Source organism: Sitodiplosis mosellana, unplaced genomic scaffold (assembly GCF_009176505.1).
Source record: "Sitodiplosis mosellana isolate CC-2019 unplaced genomic scaffold, AAFC_SMos_1.0 Smas_scaffold_5998, whole genome shotgun sequence".
Taxonomy (NCBI): Eukaryota; Metazoa; Arthropoda; class Insecta; order Diptera; family Cecidomyiidae; genus Sitodiplosis; species Sitodiplosis mosellana.
The window spans coordinates 73,157-90,061 of NW_022601240.1; the positions used below are offsets into that span (position 1 = coordinate 73,157).

Below are 16,905 nucleotides of genomic sequence, written 5' to 3' on the forward strand. Positions count from 1 at the left end.
TTATATCATTTTTTTACAAGTTTTCACGTAGTTAAATCCCCCTAGGCAAAATCAAGCTTTGCAATTGATAAAAATAGACTTTTTGCGACGGTGATAATCACAGCTGTTTTGTATTACAGTTGCAACAGATTTGCACGGGCACAATTGAGATTTATTTTTAAAATAAAATGAACGATGAAAACATTATTATGAAAGCGCTGAAAAACAAATTTTTTCGAATTGATCCAAAAAGTCCAAATTTTTGTCGCGAGTGTTTTTCTGGGTCTTTATAAAATAGCGGATTGCATTAAAAATTTGCTTACAAAAAAAATTATGTTTAAAATTCATAAATTTATTGAAAAAAATTTTTTTGGAATTTTCGCATTACTTTTTTTTTTTCTTCTACCAAGTTATACCCAAAGATATATCGATTTTATACTGTTCATTCACTGGATATGTACCAAATAGTTTACAGTTTTTTAAAATTATTTTTCTACTCAGCGCATGCATCCTCTGGAATACGAAAGATATACGTCTTTGAAAAGACCATATGCACAACAAACAGAGCTGCTGCCAATGTTTCAACCGATTTTAACCCAGCCAACACTGCCCGATATGGATCTACAACAGTCTGTTGTGTCAACGATTAAAAGTAAGCATTTTAATTATGATTTATTTCTGGCGAAAATTGTGTACGGGTTATACGGCTATAGCTAATAAGTAAAGAATTCTTCGATGTTTTACAAAAAAAAAGTGCCAACTGCTAATGCCTATTAAATTTATGTTATTCATTCATTTTTTCCAAATTATATTTTCCCATTTATTTCGTCTCTTCAAGCCAACATTAGAAGATATTTGACTCATACAATTTTTTTTTTTTCATTTTCCGTAATTAAATCAAATGATTTAATCATTTATTACCGATAAAAATGAAAAAAAAATCTACATGAACATTTAAATTATATTTTCTAAGTTGACACTTGAAAAATGTCTTTTTTTATCGATCAAAAGGTGAAGATTTGGAGTTTGTTGACGTGAATCAGGATGAAATGCCCGGTGAAACTTGGGACAGTTTTGAATCGTCAGACTTTTATGAGAATTTGGATAATCATCAGCCACATGCCGAGACAGCAGCTTCGTCAACAACCAAGACAATTCCACCAAAGTGGACCGGTGAGTTGTTCATTTTCGGGTTTTTTTTCTTCTTCTTTTTTGAGTTATGAAAAAAATCTGGTTTTTGCATTTATAAATGATATGGGCACAATGTGCAATTGTGCATCTAAAATTGCCGATCATAAGAAAAAAAATTTCCATTCAAAACAATTGGAATTATAACAATAACAAAAAATACATTTTCCAGAGATTTACGAGTCGGGTTCGAACAACGATGCCATGTACGGTGGAGACAGTAATGACGAATCGAATGAGTACAGTGACAGTAGAATGTACCATGACAGCAGAAGGCCACCGCTACTGTTTCGCGGTGGATTTTTCCGGTTTCTTAAAAGAGACGGCGTTTCAGTGAGAGCAGAGTGCTTGAACTGTAGACATGGCAATGTTTACAGTGGCCACATGTGGTCTAGCTCGAATTTTATCAAACATTTAAGCGTGAGTTTTTCAAACAATAAATCAAAAAACTTGAAAAGTCAATTTGTATGAAATAATTTTTTTTTCCCACGCAGCGAATGCATCCTAAAGACTACGAGCGATTTTTGGCCATGAAAGCAGATGAAAAATCGTCGAATCATCACGATCGCAATGAAAGTCAAGCTAACCAGGCGTCCAAATTTAATCAAAAAGACTTCGATCGAATTGTATTAAATTTCATGATCAGTGGCATGCACTCGCCCAATTTACTCACAGATCCATCATTTTCAACGCTACTTAATGGTTTGTCAATTTGATTCAATGCACAAATTATCTTTGTTTTCAACTTTTGAATTTGTTCTGCTTTTTTTTCTAAACCAATCAATCATATTTCTCCTTGCTCAACTAGACATTGCATCACAACGCACAACAGCAGAGTCGTCGACAAAACCGTACCAAATAATCTCGCCATCGGTACTAGTTGGAGAAATTGATGAGCGCCTTTCTGTGAAAAGAGAATATTTAATAGCATCGCTAAAAGCCGTGTCGAGTGTATCAACAGCGATTGATGTTTGGACGGTGCGTCAGAAGACCTTTATGTCGGTCATAGTAAATTGGATTGATTCGAAGGATTTTCAACGAGTGTCGAATGTGATTGGTTGTGAAATATTCAACGGTTCCGAAACAACTCAATCTCTTTTTGAGCGGCTGCAGAAAATTTACTGTGAATATGACCTCAGTAATAAAATTGTTGCTTCGGTCACAAACAATAATCCGCAATATGAAACGGATGCCGCTGGGAATGAAGTGAAATATTTGCAAATTAATGGTTTGTCGATGCATATAAAAAGTCCAACACATTTATTCGAATTGATTGGTCTGGAAGGATCTCACAAGGCACTAAATGACGAGCAATACGCTGCGATTCACAGTTCAGCCTTCACTAAATTCAATGCATTAGTTGAACATGCCAAAGGTCAGAGTGTATCCGAAAAATCTGCATCGATTTTAAATGCAATATTCAATCATCCGTCGATCGGGTCAAAAGTCATTGAAATTTATAACAACGTTTCGAATTTAGTAACGTGTGACCATCAAAGCTTAAATGAAATTCTGACCGAGATCGAAACTCTCGCATTGACCCAAGTGGACATTGATTTTTTGAAAGAATATGCCATCATTTTGGAACCAATTGCAACGGCCATTGAGTACTTGCAGAAAAATAATTGCTATTATGCAACGCTATTGCCAATGGTTTACAGCATGAAGGACAATCTGATGGATGTGAATAACCGAGGGCAGATTCAGTTGTGTCAACCACTTTTGGCAGCTATTTTGAATGGAGTCGACCAACACTTTGACCATTTATTCGATTTTAGCAGCGAGAAAAGTGCACCGGCTATCATAGCCACCTGTACACATCCGTTTTTTAAGATGCGATGGTTAAAAGGAGACCTGAAAACGCCGACAAACACCAATCAAATATTGGACTTACTCGTTAAAGCAGCTAAAAAATATGATGGCGATACGAAAAAGGAAAATGAAGTACAAGGAACTTCAGCTAGAGATGGTAAATGGGTGTAAATTTTTTTAAATAATTTTTTTCGAATTGTTGCAGTTGTTTCATAATTTCAACAGATTTTTTGGTAAAATTTTTCATTTTTTTCTTTATTTTTCTATCAATAGAGCAAAAACCACCGGAGAAAAAGTTCAAGTTCAGTTTTGACACCTCGTTAAATGAGGAGACGACCGATGAAACAATGATACAGATGGATTTCATGTCATTTCTCAAGAAACCATGTCAAAATGACGAAACCAATCTGGAAGAACTAAAATTGCATCCATGGGTGCAAAAGCTATTCATGAGATATAATTCAATTATATCATCCACTGCAGCGCTGGAACGCTCAGTTCCATTATCAGGTATGGAAAATAACATTATTGAAGGAAGCAAATCGATATACAAAATTTTATTGAAGAGAAAAATTAGCATCAAGAAATATTTTGAAAAAATTCACTTGAATATTTAAATTTTCATATGAGCTCGTGATTCAATGGAGAATTGACTTTTCATGCGAGTGAAAAAAAAAAGTAGTTCCACTGAGTGAAAATCAGTCAGAATGAGTAAAACGATAGAACCACTCACAATGAACGAGTCACTCATTGAATGACCGAATTGTTCATCTCAGTTCTTCTAAAGAAAAAACAATTCTAGATCATTACCTTGTCATCGACATTTTTATAGAAACACTCAACAGACAAAAAATCAGACAATGTGCCTGGAAAAATATGTTTAAAATGCTTGAACACATTTTTTCAAATTGGTATTTTTCCCTCTGAAAAATCCATTTTCCGGCAAAAAATTGAAAAAACTGTATTTTTCTTTCACTTTTTTTCAGATTTGATCCGCAAATCGCAGTCGGCATGCTACACCGATGAGATATTCAGTAAATTCGGACTACTTCGAGCTAAGAAACTATTGAATTGAATTTTTTCTTAATAATTTCAAATTATCACATATTGGGAGATGATACAAATTTTTAGCTTAAGCTTAAAATCGAATGACATTTAACATACGCACAAAAAACCATAGTTTTAGGCGAGAAATTAAATTATTGGTTAATGATAGGTGTGAAAATGAAAAGGGATTTTGTGTTTTAATTCGTAGCCCCGTTGCTTGGCTTGGAAAAAGAAATTCCTACAGAAATCAAAAATTCTTCAATAACAACAAACTATTTTGAAATTCATTATAAACATATATATATTTATTTGGCAATTTTCTGAAATGTTTTCCGTGTACAAATGACTGTCGGTAATTATCACGACGTTATTAATGACAAAAAAATCGAATTGCAAGGGCCAACAATGCCATCGTACAGAGCGATATGCATTATAATACGTTTCATATATACATTTATTTATAATCATGGGACATATACTACACTCGGAACAAAATGATTGATTTTTTTCTTATGAACAATGTTGAATCGCTTGTTCGGTTTGTTTTGCCAAACTATGCATTCACAAACGCACGTTCTAACTGGACCGTAATCTAAGCAGGCTTCTGCAATTACTAAAACACATTCTTTAGCTCTTGGATCTTCTTCACACTGTTCTTGGCATTCTTCTGCTCCACAAGGTTCCAGCTCCGCTTTGCAAATACACTGATCATCGTCATCGCATTCACCGTTGAGCTTGAAAACGTGGCAAGCAGCATCGCAGACCAACTCTGAACAATTTTTGCCAGAATAACAATCACATTCGTTTCCATTACAGGTGCCATTCATGTCAAACCCATTACATACGTTGTTGCACAATTCTGAATTGCACTGACTCTGCACATTGTTAATTATTATGATCGCAAAGACCAACACATATATCCAAGTATAGGACATTTCCAATAATTTTTTTCAAAATGAATTTCACAATGACTGAATTTTTTAAAATGTCTAATGATCACAAAAGTTTCAAATAAAACGACGAAGATTGGATACTTTAACGATTCAATTTCGATTTGATTTCTTTCGTGCTGAATGGGCGTGCCTATATGCTCGGCATAACACAGGAAATATTGTCGCTTGTCGGTGGCAAGGGTAAGACTGTCAGTGAAACTCTGTAGAATGATTGTTAAATATTGAAAGAACTCGTAAACAAGCCCTATCTAAATATTGATAACAGTTTTTAAAAAAGCATCTCAACGGTACCAACAATCTTGTTCAAAGTTCAGACCAAGTTCATAATCATTTCGTATAAATGTAAAGATAACTCAGACTTTACTTTCATCATATCAAAATTGAACGTTTCATTCGTTAAAAAATGTACCTATTTCGCAGAATAGCATTGATTATGAATGTAATTCTGTTTATATGTTCAGAACTTGATAAAAATCAATGTATTCTACGATGAATATGTCTGTGGATAAGAAACAATGTAAGAAAACAAGTCTATAAAATTGATAAAATGGGAAAGTAAACGATAACTAATCAAATACCATTAAAATTGTATATTGATTGAGGTAAATTGGCATGACTCATGAGTACAATTCAATGCATCAGTCGATTCAATGAACTAAAATTGAAAAAAAAAAATTCTTTTTGAATTGAGTGAAAAATCGGTTTTTGATACAAAAATGACGAATTGTGAAATTGAATAACCGTAAAAAAAAATTCTTGATATTTGTGGCTTCTTAGCTGGTATGAAGTGAATGGAAAACAATCTATGACTTCTTCTGAATGCAGTTCATCTTCGATCCAGTGTATTTTTTTGCTTAAATTTTCCTTTACTTTAAGCAATAATTTCCATGGAATTATTTATTTTATTAAAAAAAAATTGCTTCAACAAAATATTCAAATAAAGATTATCTCCTTGAAAGAAAAAAATTTGTCACTAAAATGAATTATTCTGTTATTTCAACTACTAATCCATATCAAAAATCAACCAAAAAACCATTGATCACAAATAACAAACCGTAATCCCAAATTCCGATGGTTCACACTGGCCCTGCAGTTGGAATTTCGAAATGGAAAATGGAACGTGTCGATTAGACAAAGTTGTCAAAGGCAAATGGGTCGACAGCAAGTGTCAAATGAACTGAGTCTCACACTATCAGCAGCATTTGAGTAACAAATTGTACAAATTATTTGAATAAGTTCAAAAAATCGCAAATAAAAATGACATCAAAGGGTAAACTGAATATTATCTCGGTGTTCAAGCGAATTTATCATGACGAGTATCAATGGTGAGTGTCATTCATGCCGTAAATTCATTGAAAAATGTAAAAAACCACTATTTCCAATTTGAATTCTAACCTAAAAAAAAATTCTTTATTCTCTGTGTCTCTCTGCAGGGCTCTCGTCAAAAGTTTCGGTTTGTTTTTCTTAGGTATGATTCATTCCATCTAAATTAGCATAAATAAAAGGCAAACCAAATCGATCATTTAAAAATGTGTGTGTATTTTTATTGTTCGCAGGTGTTCGAATCGCCCAAGAATTCACTGGAATGGAAGTGATGCCAGCTATTACAGCGTAGTTATCAGTAGAGTGATAAGTTACAACAAAAACAAACCAAAATAGAATAGCCACATAAAGAATAGAGGAGTGAAAGAGAGGAGGCAGCGTGCGGGAGAGAAGCATCAACAGAATGAGACGATGCAATACATCAACATAGCAACAATAGAATAGAATTTAGTTTGACATATAGGTTTAAGTGTTTGGGTGTCATTTTAAATGGACATCAACATACAAACCAATCGGTTGTCATTGTTGTTGTTCGTTGCCACACACATCATTGTTGATTTGTGTCAATAAAAGCATTTACGCTTCTCGAACGAATTCGTGTGTTGAGATTTCTTATTTATTTACGCTTGTTCAGTGTTTTGTTTGATATTTTGCCGCTATCACACACACGGAACGCCTTCATGAATTTCAATTGAATGATTTTCATTGCAACCAATTTGCGTGTGACAGTCTTTTGCCTTAATTCAGTTTAACGAGTGGATTCTCCGAGTGATAAACAGAGAGAGAGTGCAACAAATGATGGATTATTTTCGACTTTTTTTCACGTTTTTTTGCCGTTTTTGGTTGACGCTGCTCATTTTTCAGCTCAAGGTCAGCGATGCAACGCATTCAACGCCACCCAATGTCATCATCGTTTTGACCGACGATCAAGACATCGTGCTTAATGGAATGGTAAGTGGTTTTTTTTGTCTCAGTGAGGAGGAGATGATGATTGATTTGGAATTTGTTCTATTCAGTTTATTTTGTTCAATCGATGTTCCGTAAGTGACATCACACTATGCAGTATGTGACTAGCCTAAAATGCAATGTTTTGTATTTTTTGCAAATGCCTTGCCATTCCATGTTCCATGATAACACCACCACTCATATAGAAAGACTGACCAAAAGTAGAATCTCATGTGCAACTCGCTTTAATTCATGAACATGAACATTGTTCATTTTTCAAAAAAACAATTTTTGTTCTGCCGAATTTTTAGCTCATTCTAATGGGCATTGTGATCATAAGCATTAATTGGATCTTATTTTGCATCATATCCAATTCAATTGTTTTTTTTGTAAATCAAACCAATTAATTCACTTCATTAAATCCCATTCACAGACACCAATGCAACGGACACAAAAGCTGTTGGCTAGCAAAGGAGCTACGTTCATCAATGCAGTGAGTCATTCATTTTGCTTCTTTTTTTAATCTCATTTTTTGACTTTTTTCTCCGGCTTTGTCAATTAAAGACGTCAAAAAACCTAATTGAATACAGAATTGAAGCCTAGATGTGCTGATCCAATGCTGAATTCGCGGGTTAGGTGTAATTTTCTCGTAACATCGCGACACAATGTTGATCAAATCAATAAATAATTAATGAATTCTTGTGGATTTCGTGCGTGATACACGTTTGTGCACGTTTCAAAAGGGCAAATGTCAGACGATCGCTTTGTTTATTCGTGAAAAATTTAAAATTGACTATTTAGTGATATTTTTGATCAATTTTTTTGTTTGGCTTGTTCAATTGGTCGTTTTGTTTGTTTGTTTGTTTGTTTGTTTGTTTTGTTCAACTAACCGTTTCTTCGGGACTTTTCATCGCTTTTGTTCATTGATAAAGACGTTGTATTGAATCCCAATTTAATTCGCAATGTTTATTTTTGTTTGAGAAAGACGAGTAAAATGCCTAAAGTAACGATTGGAATTCGTAGACTTTTTTTCCATTTCAACGGATTATAATAATTCTTTAGATACCGCAAATTGATAGCTACATTCCAAGTAGCCCGAAATTCATTTTTTTGTAAGCTCGTTACATTGACTTTTGATTGCTAAAACATGCCCATGAATAAGAGAATTAAAGCATGAATTTCAGTACTCGATGAGACGGTATTGACAATTGAAGCGTATCATTTTCTCATAACTTCATTGCTCGTGATTTTCTCTTGAAACAGTTCACCTCGTCAGCGATCTGTTGCCCATCACGAGCGTCTCTATTGACCGGTCAATATGCACACAATCATCGAACGACAAATAATTCCGCATCAGGTGGCTGCTATGGCGAACATTGGAAACAACACGTTGAACCGAAAACGTTCCCAGTTCATCTACAGCAAAATGGATACAACACATTCTACGCCGGAAAATACATGAATCGGGTAATTGATAACGTTATTGATATTTGTTCATTTTTTCAGACACTTTGACGTATATTGATGTCATTGCTGTCATAGAAATTACGCCATGCGGTAATTTTCGGAGAAGAACGTTCAATATATTACATTTTTTTAGCATTAGTGTGCATTTTTGACGCAATAAAAAGTTACAAATTAATGCATTAATCAAACAACTGAATAACGATTAGTTTTGTGTTAAGAAAACGTTGAAATTAATCATCGCGACCATTAACCGACTTAATAACGCTCGAATAGAGACATTGTTTTAGTGAAATAATGGAATAGAGTGATTAGTAACTCTTGAAATTTCAATCAGAGATGCAATTTTGTTCTCATTAATCAAATCCATCATTTGGATTGAATGACCATTTTGCAATTTTAATTGAATGGCAAATTGTGACGAAGATAAATAGCGAATAATGGACTGGATTAATGGGTTCAATACCATGTGCTGTAGTAAAATAGTTTCGAAACGTTTCAGAAATTTGTTTTCTGATGTAGTTTTCTGCGATTCCCCGTTTATTTTTCATTAATTTTTTCCTCATTTCTTACAGTACACCTCAATCAATGTTCCGGTTGGTTACACCGACTGGTATGGCCTGTATGGAAACTCAAGGTATTACAATTATACGCTTAATGAAAATGGTGTCCTAAAGCTGTTTGGTGATCAAGAGCAGGAGTATTTAACGGATGTTTTGGTGAGTGAGATGACAGTGTCATGATGGCCTTTCCACTTGGTTTTGTTGAAAATTTCCAATTTTTCATGAAAATCTTCAAACCATTACTCTAAACCTAGCGTGAATTGAAACATTAAATTATTCTAATCTCTCCTATTCAAAACCAGCGTTCCCGTTTGGAAAAGTTCCTCTCGCTACAACTGCCAGGCAATCCATTTTTGGCCATAGTTGCGCCGCCTGCACCACATTCACCATTTACTCCGGCCAAGCGTCATGAGTCATTCTTTAGTAATGTGACTGCTTTGCGAACGCCAAATTTCAATGTGGAATCGAATGAATTGGACAAGCATTGGATAGTGCGAATGCCACCGACACCGTTGACTCCTGACATTGTTCAAACTATCGACACTTTCTACCGTAAGCGATGGCAGACTCTGTTGGCCGTTGACGAGCTAATCGAAAATATGGTCATTCAACTGAAGCGATTGAATCTGTACGACAATACGTACATCGTGTTCACATCGGATAATGGCTATCACTTGGGACAATTTGCCATGCCATTCGACAAGCGTCAACCGTATGAAACTGATATTCGTGTGCCATTCATCGTAACTGGTCCTGGGATAAATTCCAAGCATATTGTTGAACATCCAATTTCATTGATTGATTTGGCACCAACCATTTTGGATTGGGCTGGCATTGAGAAACCCGACGATTTGGATGGACAATCATTCGCTGAGTTGGTCAATTTTGAGAGCAATTCGGTGGATAAAGTGGAAACAACCAGCCAAAATACGGACTATGAAATATCTAGCACCGTTGAATCACCGAAATTCGAACGGCAACTGTTGATCGAGTATTGGGGTGAAGGGAATACAGACACCTACAATGAATTGTGCCCATGGAATCGACGCGATCGATTGAATGTGAGTTTTAAAGGTTCTACCACTCGTTTGGTTTTCATTCTTTTTATCTCGAAAGTTTTCAATTCTGTGATGATTCTATTTGTAGCAATGCACACCAGTCGCTGCATGCCATTGTCAAGACTCTTGGAATAACACCTACGCCTGTATTCGTCATATTGCACACGATTTGGATAAAATTTACTGTGAATTTGTTGATAGAGAGGTAATTTGGGATTTGGAACCAGTGTTTTGGGTTGCTGTATGGAAAAGTTGCCTCTTTCGTTGGACTTAATTCAGATTAATTGCTTTTTTTTAATCAGAAAAAATTGTTTTTTTGTTTTTGGAAAGATCTTCTTTTTGTTAAGGTGTCGTTTTTTAGACAGAATTTCTGTCACAGAACTAATATTTTGAATTGAAATTCAAAGCAATCAATTTTGGCTTCGAAGCTTTGTGTATCAGAACAAAATGTCCACTTTTTGATATAAATTTAGAGTTTTAAATGAAGAATGATGAATGTGAATTAAAATTGATCTTTCTTTGTTCGCAGTCGTTCGTTGAAGCGTATGATTTATTTGCTGATCCGTTCCAATTGACCAACCTTGGATTCGATATGTTGCCATCAGAGCGGTCGACCTACAGCCTGCATTTGGACAAATTGAAACAATGCAAAGGAAAATCATGCCAGAAATTTTGATAACATTGAGTCTTGAATCACATTTTTGCATCCAAATTTCGTGTTTTTTTGTTGTCATTTAAATCGAAATTTTGTAATTCTGCTTTGGAATAGACTTTATCTAGAGACTTTAAGAGATTAATCGCAAAAACGAATGATAAATATGCAAAATGTTAAAATTTCAACAAAATTACCAATATTTGTAAGAGGTCAATGGCCTTGAATGTCACAATTTATTGATCAAGAAAACAAGATAGATACTGAAAAATGCTCAAAAAGACACAACTTTACTATCAATCTACCTTTTTACTACCAATCACTTGCAGTAGATATAATTGTAACTAAAATATTGTATAATTAAAAAAAAGGAACGACTAAAACTAATTGAAATCATCAATAAAGTGGAACTTTGTATTAATTATTGTCTTTCTCGTAGCTTTCTAGTACTACCTATTCGAAGTAAGTGATTATCGGAATTCCAGAATGTGGAATTTGACAGTTTCGAATGGAATGACAGCTGTCAGTTGTGTATCAACAGTGCAAACAGCATGCTGTCGTGACGAAAACAAACGAGTGTTTTACAATTTCGGTCCATATTTGTCCCTTCTGCGTTAAACGTTGCATTTCAATGACTGAATTGTGTTTGGTTGCTGTTGATTTTCTTAGCCGAAGGCAAAGTGAATCGTTGTTTAGATAGAAATAGTGGGTGAATCAGAGAATATGTCACAGAAACGTGGAGAGTATTGTGATCCGGACTATGGTCAATTTCAGCCGGTTCGTACACACGGTGAAAATGACACGAGAAAAAGTGTTGAAACAAAGTACGAAGCAAAAGCAAAACCAACAGAAACTCGAATCGAGGCGATTCGACGGATTGTTGACAGGGAATTCCAAAAAGAGCTCACCAGCAAAGAATATGAATTAGAGGAAATTAATAGGCGGCTTGATGAGACCAAAAAACTACTGGCCAAAGTTCGATATGCCGTCGTTTATCATTATTACAATCAGAAGAGTCTCATTTGTTCGGCAGAAGAAATTGCAGCGGTTGAAAAAAGCCAACAAGAATCGATGACAAACTATCCACCACCCGGTGATAAACCACAAATGGCCATTCATCCATCGCTCAAGAAATTGCTGGGCAAACGACCAATTGATTACAATGAAATTCTTAAGACACGACCGGCTAGAAAAGCAGCCCAAAATGCCACCGAACTATTCCAGAAAATGGTCAAAAAACCAACCGACACACGGATCAAGTTGAGCGAAGCGGTTATACCGGAGGAGGCTGAACAAAGCCAACAGAATGTAAGTTTGAAAAACACAGAATTGTACAGCGACCAAGGAACACATGATGCATGTTTGGAACGGAGAATAAAAGTGTGATGGATCGATTTTTTGTTGGACACAATTTTTGTTCGGAGATTTTTTGTTAGAAAAATCCAGTTTTCCCGTAGAACTTTTACAAATTTGCTCAATTTTCGCAACATAAAACGTACAAATTGATATATTAGCATACAAATATGGCTAGTTTTGCGATGGTTACTTCGATTTTGATTGATCAACTATTGATATTTTGTTGTAGAAAAAACCACGTTACGTAGCTCCAAGTACATCGAACGAACCGATACCACAAGTTAATTCAGCACGAGGACGGAACACCTATCGGCATTTACTTGTTGTTGGTGAGTCAATGCTATTGATGTGAACTTTAATTGATTGATTATATTCATATGAGCCATCGAACTGAAATTTAAAGATTAATTGATTCGATTCGAATTTTAATACCTGATTTTAAAGAAAAAACCAACAAATTATTCTACTAAAAATATAAATTCCAATCGATCTTTTTCGTTTCCAGGCAATATATCCAAATACATTGGAGATGAAGAGGCCGATCTGGCCACAAAGGTGACGCACAAATGGCTGATTTATGTGTTAACAAAGAATTCAGTGCCTGTGGAACAAATTGTGAGCCGAGCTCGATTTTTTCTACACGATTCCTACAAACCGAATGACATCGTTGACGTCAGGTAATTTTGAATTGAAACAAAAAAACGATAGCAAACAAATGTGATTAAGGCAAATTATTTGCACAAAATTGATTTCAAAAATGTATTTTGTTTTTTTTCTTCTGTAGTTCACCGCCGTTCCAAATATCGAAGCGTGGTTGGGGTGAGTTTCCCGTTCGAGTTCAGCTTTATTTTCATGCGCCGCTGAATCAGAAACCACTGCAAATTTTTCACACATTGATTTTGGATAAGAAACACACTGGAATGCAAACAATGGGTGAGTGAGAAAGGGCTAAGTTCAACGAGAGAATGGAAATGTTCGCCTAATTCATTCAAAAGTATCAGATCGAAGAACTTCAGTAGTCACACAAAAACTGTGAAAAATGCTTTTTTTTTATACAAACGTATGTTCTTATGTGCTTTTCATCATTTTCCAGGTGCTGAGACAATAGTTGAATTGTGGTTGAATGTGCCAAATTCGGTCAATGCTGAAGATAATGCCAAACCATCAACGAGTAATATATCTTCGAATCAAGCAAGTTCCAGTCAATCTTCTTCACGCAAAAGTTTGAGTCAACCATCTTCAAGTGATGAATCACCATGTAAACCTTCAAAATTATCTCCATGCAAGGCGTCTACGTTGCCGTGCAAACCACCTTTGTTTCCATCTCCATCTCCTACTATATCCGCTCAAACTCTAACGAGTCATCAACTGCTTGAGAGCTGTCAACCTCCAATGGTCATAAAACAAGAGCCACTGCTGCTAAACCATGAGTTATTAGCCACACATCCGCCGATAATAAAGCAAGAGCCAATGGAAATTGTAACCAATGAAGAACTGTGGCCGAATGGTCTTCCGATTGCACAACACATCCCACCTCAGTTAACACCATTGAATATAAAAACTGAGCCGGTCAAACCAGTTACCGTGCCTCAGTTTAAAGTCTGTGATCAAAACAATGTCAACGTCTCGAATTTGCCAAGTAGCAATCGTGTAGCAGTGCCAGTGCCTGCTGCAACGATAAAAGGAACCGCCAAGAAAACATTTGTCAAATGTGTGGGTAAAGATGGCAAGGTGTCGTTGATGGAGTTGGTGCGAGATGAAAAGAATCCGAAATTATTCAAAATGGTTCTGCCACCGGGCGTTCAAGCGAATAAAATGGTTTTGCAGAGTGTGAATCAGACAGGCGCCGCGGTGAATTTCATAAAGCCAATGGCACCAACGATGAATGTTGTCGGACAATCAGGTAAAATAGCATGCGGTAGGGCCTGTGGTGGCAGCACTTTAATAAACTCAACTAGTTTATCTGTTGATACCTTATCGATCATTTCAGGGAACACATCTGCTTCAGCAAGTACGTCTTCACCAGGCAATTCGATGAGTCAAAAGTTTCTATCGCCAGTTAAGCTGCCTTTGGCAAACATTCATAATCCAATTGCTAACACCTCGGCTCAGCTAGTGAACCGCCGAATTTCGATGGGAAATCTCACCAGTCCGACAAAGAACCAGCTACCAACGATGCCAAAGCTAGTGGCTATCAATTCACCACATCCATCGACAAGCGTTCTAAATCGACCGATACCACCGCCGAAAATTGTCGTTCCACAACCAGGGATCACATCGGTTTCATCGTCTCCAAGACCAACGTCGATGCAAAAGACCCATTTCAACCCAATCACCGGCATAATGCAGAAGAATAACAAAATTTCAGTGGTGGATTCAAGTCGATTACCGAAAAATCAACAGCAATCACTTCTCAAACCACAGGTGAGCCTGTTAAAACCACGCACCACCATCACTACCGCGACAACCAACGCAAATCAGCTCAAAAAGATCACCGTTAGCAATATTTCTGGATTGGAAAATAGGAATATCACCGTTTTTGTACCGGCCGATGTGAAATTCGAATCGAATGTTCAATCGAAATCTCACACAAACAACCAAGTCCATCATAGGTACGACGAAGAATTGGAACAACGGTTTTTGGCATGCAAATCATTCACAAATATGACCGAAGCCATTGGATGGCTGCTGAAGAAAATACCGCTGTTTTCAACAATGGCAAAACAACCAGAGTTTAGAGAGTCATTTCCATTTGTCGTGCCGAGTCTGGCCGATTTTCACAGTCTGCTCATTCCGAAGCAGAGGAGTTTTGAGGTGAGAATATGAAATAATAATTCGTTTCCATTTATTTCTTGACGGAAATTCGATTTTTATAGCAAATTTTTAATTTTTTCAACCTTTTTAATTATTTTTTTAATTTTCTCTTCGTTTTTCGCTTTCTTTCAGTGGCTACGAGCAAAACACATCAGCCGTCTGGTTTTGAAACATGAATCGCTAAAAATTCACCCAAAATGGAGTACAAAGGACATTGTTTTATTCGGTCGTTGGTTTGGATATACGCCACAATCAGTTGTTCACAAACCTTCGATTAAAACAGAAGAGCCGGAACAAAATGTTCGAGAAATGGTCAAGTCTGAGTTGATTCGAGAGCATTTGCAAAACGATATCATTAGCTTCAATAAGAAATTGACAAAGTGGATCGATGATGTGGAAGAAAATGTGACAAAAGATTTGCTGAGGTCAATGGATGATAAAGTCGTCGTTGTGGATGACGATGATGAGGAAGAACCATTGAAAAAAAACACGAGTCCATTGAAAATTCAGAAGAATTGCTTGCAATTACCCAATCAGTGTCACAACGAAGTGATGTGGATTAATGAGGTGTGCCGGAGAACGCAAATTCGATTCGGGCAAGAAGAAATTGTTGAAGGTGAGTCTTCGGCTAATGTACAATTTTTTGACTATAATCTAATTTATAAATCAGCCTCAGCCAATCCAATTGGTTGCTATTTCACACTTTCCATTCCTTACTGGATGCAGTTTTTTGTATTGACACAGAGTCAAAGTTTTTTTTTTATTGAGTAATATTTTGATTTTTAATCGTCCAAATTTATTTATCCATTTGGTCTAATTCAAACGAAAACAAAACATAGCATTTTTAATATGATGTGTGAAAAACCACGAGATTAAGCAAAAAAATCTAATTAAAATTCAATCTCTCCCGAATTTAGGCGTTTTGCATCGAAGTGCTGAGCTTGCTTTTGCCACTGTGCTCAGATCCTTTCTCGAAGATCTCCTTCGCAAATGTAGCGGTAATAAACAACGAACGACGAATTCACAAAGGTATGAATTAGATTCGATTTATGGATCATTTTTTTAAATTCTGAATTATTAAATTGTTTGAATTAATAAAATTCGAACTCATTTTTGTTAAAATCGAAATTCATTGATTTCTTCATTTTAAAATTTTATTCTTCAATCGAATGTCCTGCATCAACATATGCATCAATTCCCACAACAGAATTTTTGCTTTGAAAAAATGTTTTTTTTTACAATTGAATTCTCTTTAAATTTCCTTTTTCCGCTAAATTTCTACAGATTTATTTCCAACACTTTAGAATCATTTCGATAAGTTTAAAAAAGAAATTGAAATGAAATTTAAAAGACGTAAATGCTAAAAAAAATAGTTCAAAAATTTGCAATTGTTCTAAATAAATAAAAAAAATGAAGAATTGCCTCCAAAAATTAATCCAATTGAAATTTTCCAGTTCAACCAGTGAGATAAATCCCGACGATGTAATGCAGACGATATCATCGATTCAGCATTTCGACTTTTTGACGAATAAAAATTTAGGCATCGAAAAACCCAATCCCAGTCAATCACCTTCGTAGACTTTTAACTGTCCAATTCAATCGTCATTGATATTTATTTTATGGAAGCATACTTTGATACATACGTAGATTTCGGTATTAAATGATGTAAAAACTCATTCAAGTCTTTGAAAGCTAATGGAATTTTTTTTATGAAATTGTTTTTGAATAAAGTTATTAAATCATTTTTAAAA

General features: G+C 35.5%; 3 protein-coding genes across 4 annotated transcripts; all 3 read left to right on the plus strand.

Moving 5' to 3' along the window:
- Positions 1-104: 104 nt before the first annotated feature.
- On the plus strand, positions 105-4,320 carry LOC129573192 (uncharacterized). Of its 2 annotated transcripts, XM_055453497.1 has the most exons (7): positions 105-631; positions 991-1,152; positions 1,340-1,587; positions 1,662-1,869; positions 1,976-3,136; positions 3,253-3,489; positions 3,966-4,320. In XM_055453497.1, exons 1-7 carry the CDS (start codon positions 484-486, stop codon positions 4,052-4,054), a joined length of 2,253 nt encoding a protein of 750 aa, XP_055309472.1. In that variant the 5' UTR covers positions 105-483; the 3' UTR covers positions 4,055-4,320. The 2 variants fall into 2 exon arrangements, with proteins under 2 accessions (XP_055309472.1, XP_055309471.1); XM_055453496.1 differs by having other exon boundaries at positions 454-631; positions 3,253-4,320.
- Positions 4,321-6,594: 2,274 nt separating this feature from the next.
- LOC129573195 (N-acetylglucosamine-6-sulfatase-like) lies at positions 6,595-11,405 on the plus strand. The gene is made up of 7 exons (XM_055453500.1): positions 6,595-7,253; positions 7,681-7,740; positions 8,511-8,714; positions 9,287-9,430; positions 9,577-10,335; positions 10,421-10,537; positions 10,862-11,405. The coding sequence occupies exons 1-7, from the start codon at positions 7,098-7,100 to the stop codon at positions 11,006-11,008; spliced, it is 1,587 nt and encodes a 528-aa protein (XP_055309475.1). The 5' UTR covers positions 6,595-7,097; the 3' UTR covers positions 11,009-11,405.
- Positions 11,406-11,481: 76 nt separating this feature from the next.
- LOC129573191 (YEATS domain-containing protein 2) lies at positions 11,482-16,905 on the plus strand. The gene is made up of 9 exons (XM_055453495.1): positions 11,482-12,292; positions 12,570-12,669; positions 12,846-13,017; positions 13,125-13,273; positions 13,434-14,243; positions 14,331-15,154; positions 15,287-15,770; positions 16,072-16,183; positions 16,609-16,905. The coding sequence occupies exons 1-9, from the start codon at positions 11,708-11,710 to the stop codon at positions 16,730-16,732; spliced, it is 3,360 nt and encodes a 1,119-aa protein (XP_055309470.1). The 5' UTR covers positions 11,482-11,707; the 3' UTR covers positions 16,733-16,905.

Excerpts from the sequence above, each read along its gene's own strand:
- LOC129573191 (XM_055453495.1), top strand. The coding sequence starts at position 11,708 with ATGTCACAGAAACGTGGAGAGTATTGTGATCCGGACTATGGTCAATTT. Across the intron at positions 15,771-16,071 it reads GCAAGAAGAAATTGTTGAAG|GCGTTTTGCATCGAAGTGCT; the intron begins GTGAGTCTTCGG and ends TCCCGAATTTAG. Across the intron at positions 16,184-16,608 it reads CGAACGACGAATTCACAAAG|TTCAACCAGTGAGATAAATC; the intron begins GTATGAATTAGA and ends GAAATTTTCCAG.
- LOC129573195 (XM_055453500.1), top strand. The coding sequence starts at position 7,098 with ATGATGGATTATTTTCGACTTTTTTTCACGTTTTTTTGCCGTTTTTGG. Across the intron at positions 10,336-10,420 it reads ATCGACGCGATCGATTGAAT|CAATGCACACCAGTCGCTGC; the intron begins GTGAGTTTTAAA and ends TTCTATTTGTAG. Across the intron at positions 10,538-10,861 it reads GTGAATTTGTTGATAGAGAG|TCGTTCGTTGAAGCGTATGA; the intron begins GTAATTTGGGAT and ends CTTTGTTCGCAG.
- LOC129573192 (XM_055453496.1), top strand. The coding sequence starts at position 484 with ATGCATCCTCTGGAATACGAAAGATATACGTCTTTGAAAAGACCATAT. Across the intron at positions 1,153-1,339 it reads AATTCCACCAAAGTGGACCG|AGATTTACGAGTCGGGTTCG; the intron begins GTGAGTTGTTCA and ends TACATTTTCCAG. Across the intron at positions 3,137-3,252 it reads AGGAACTTCAGCTAGAGATG|AGCAAAAACCACCGGAGAAA; the intron begins GTAAATGGGTGT and ends TTCTATCAATAG.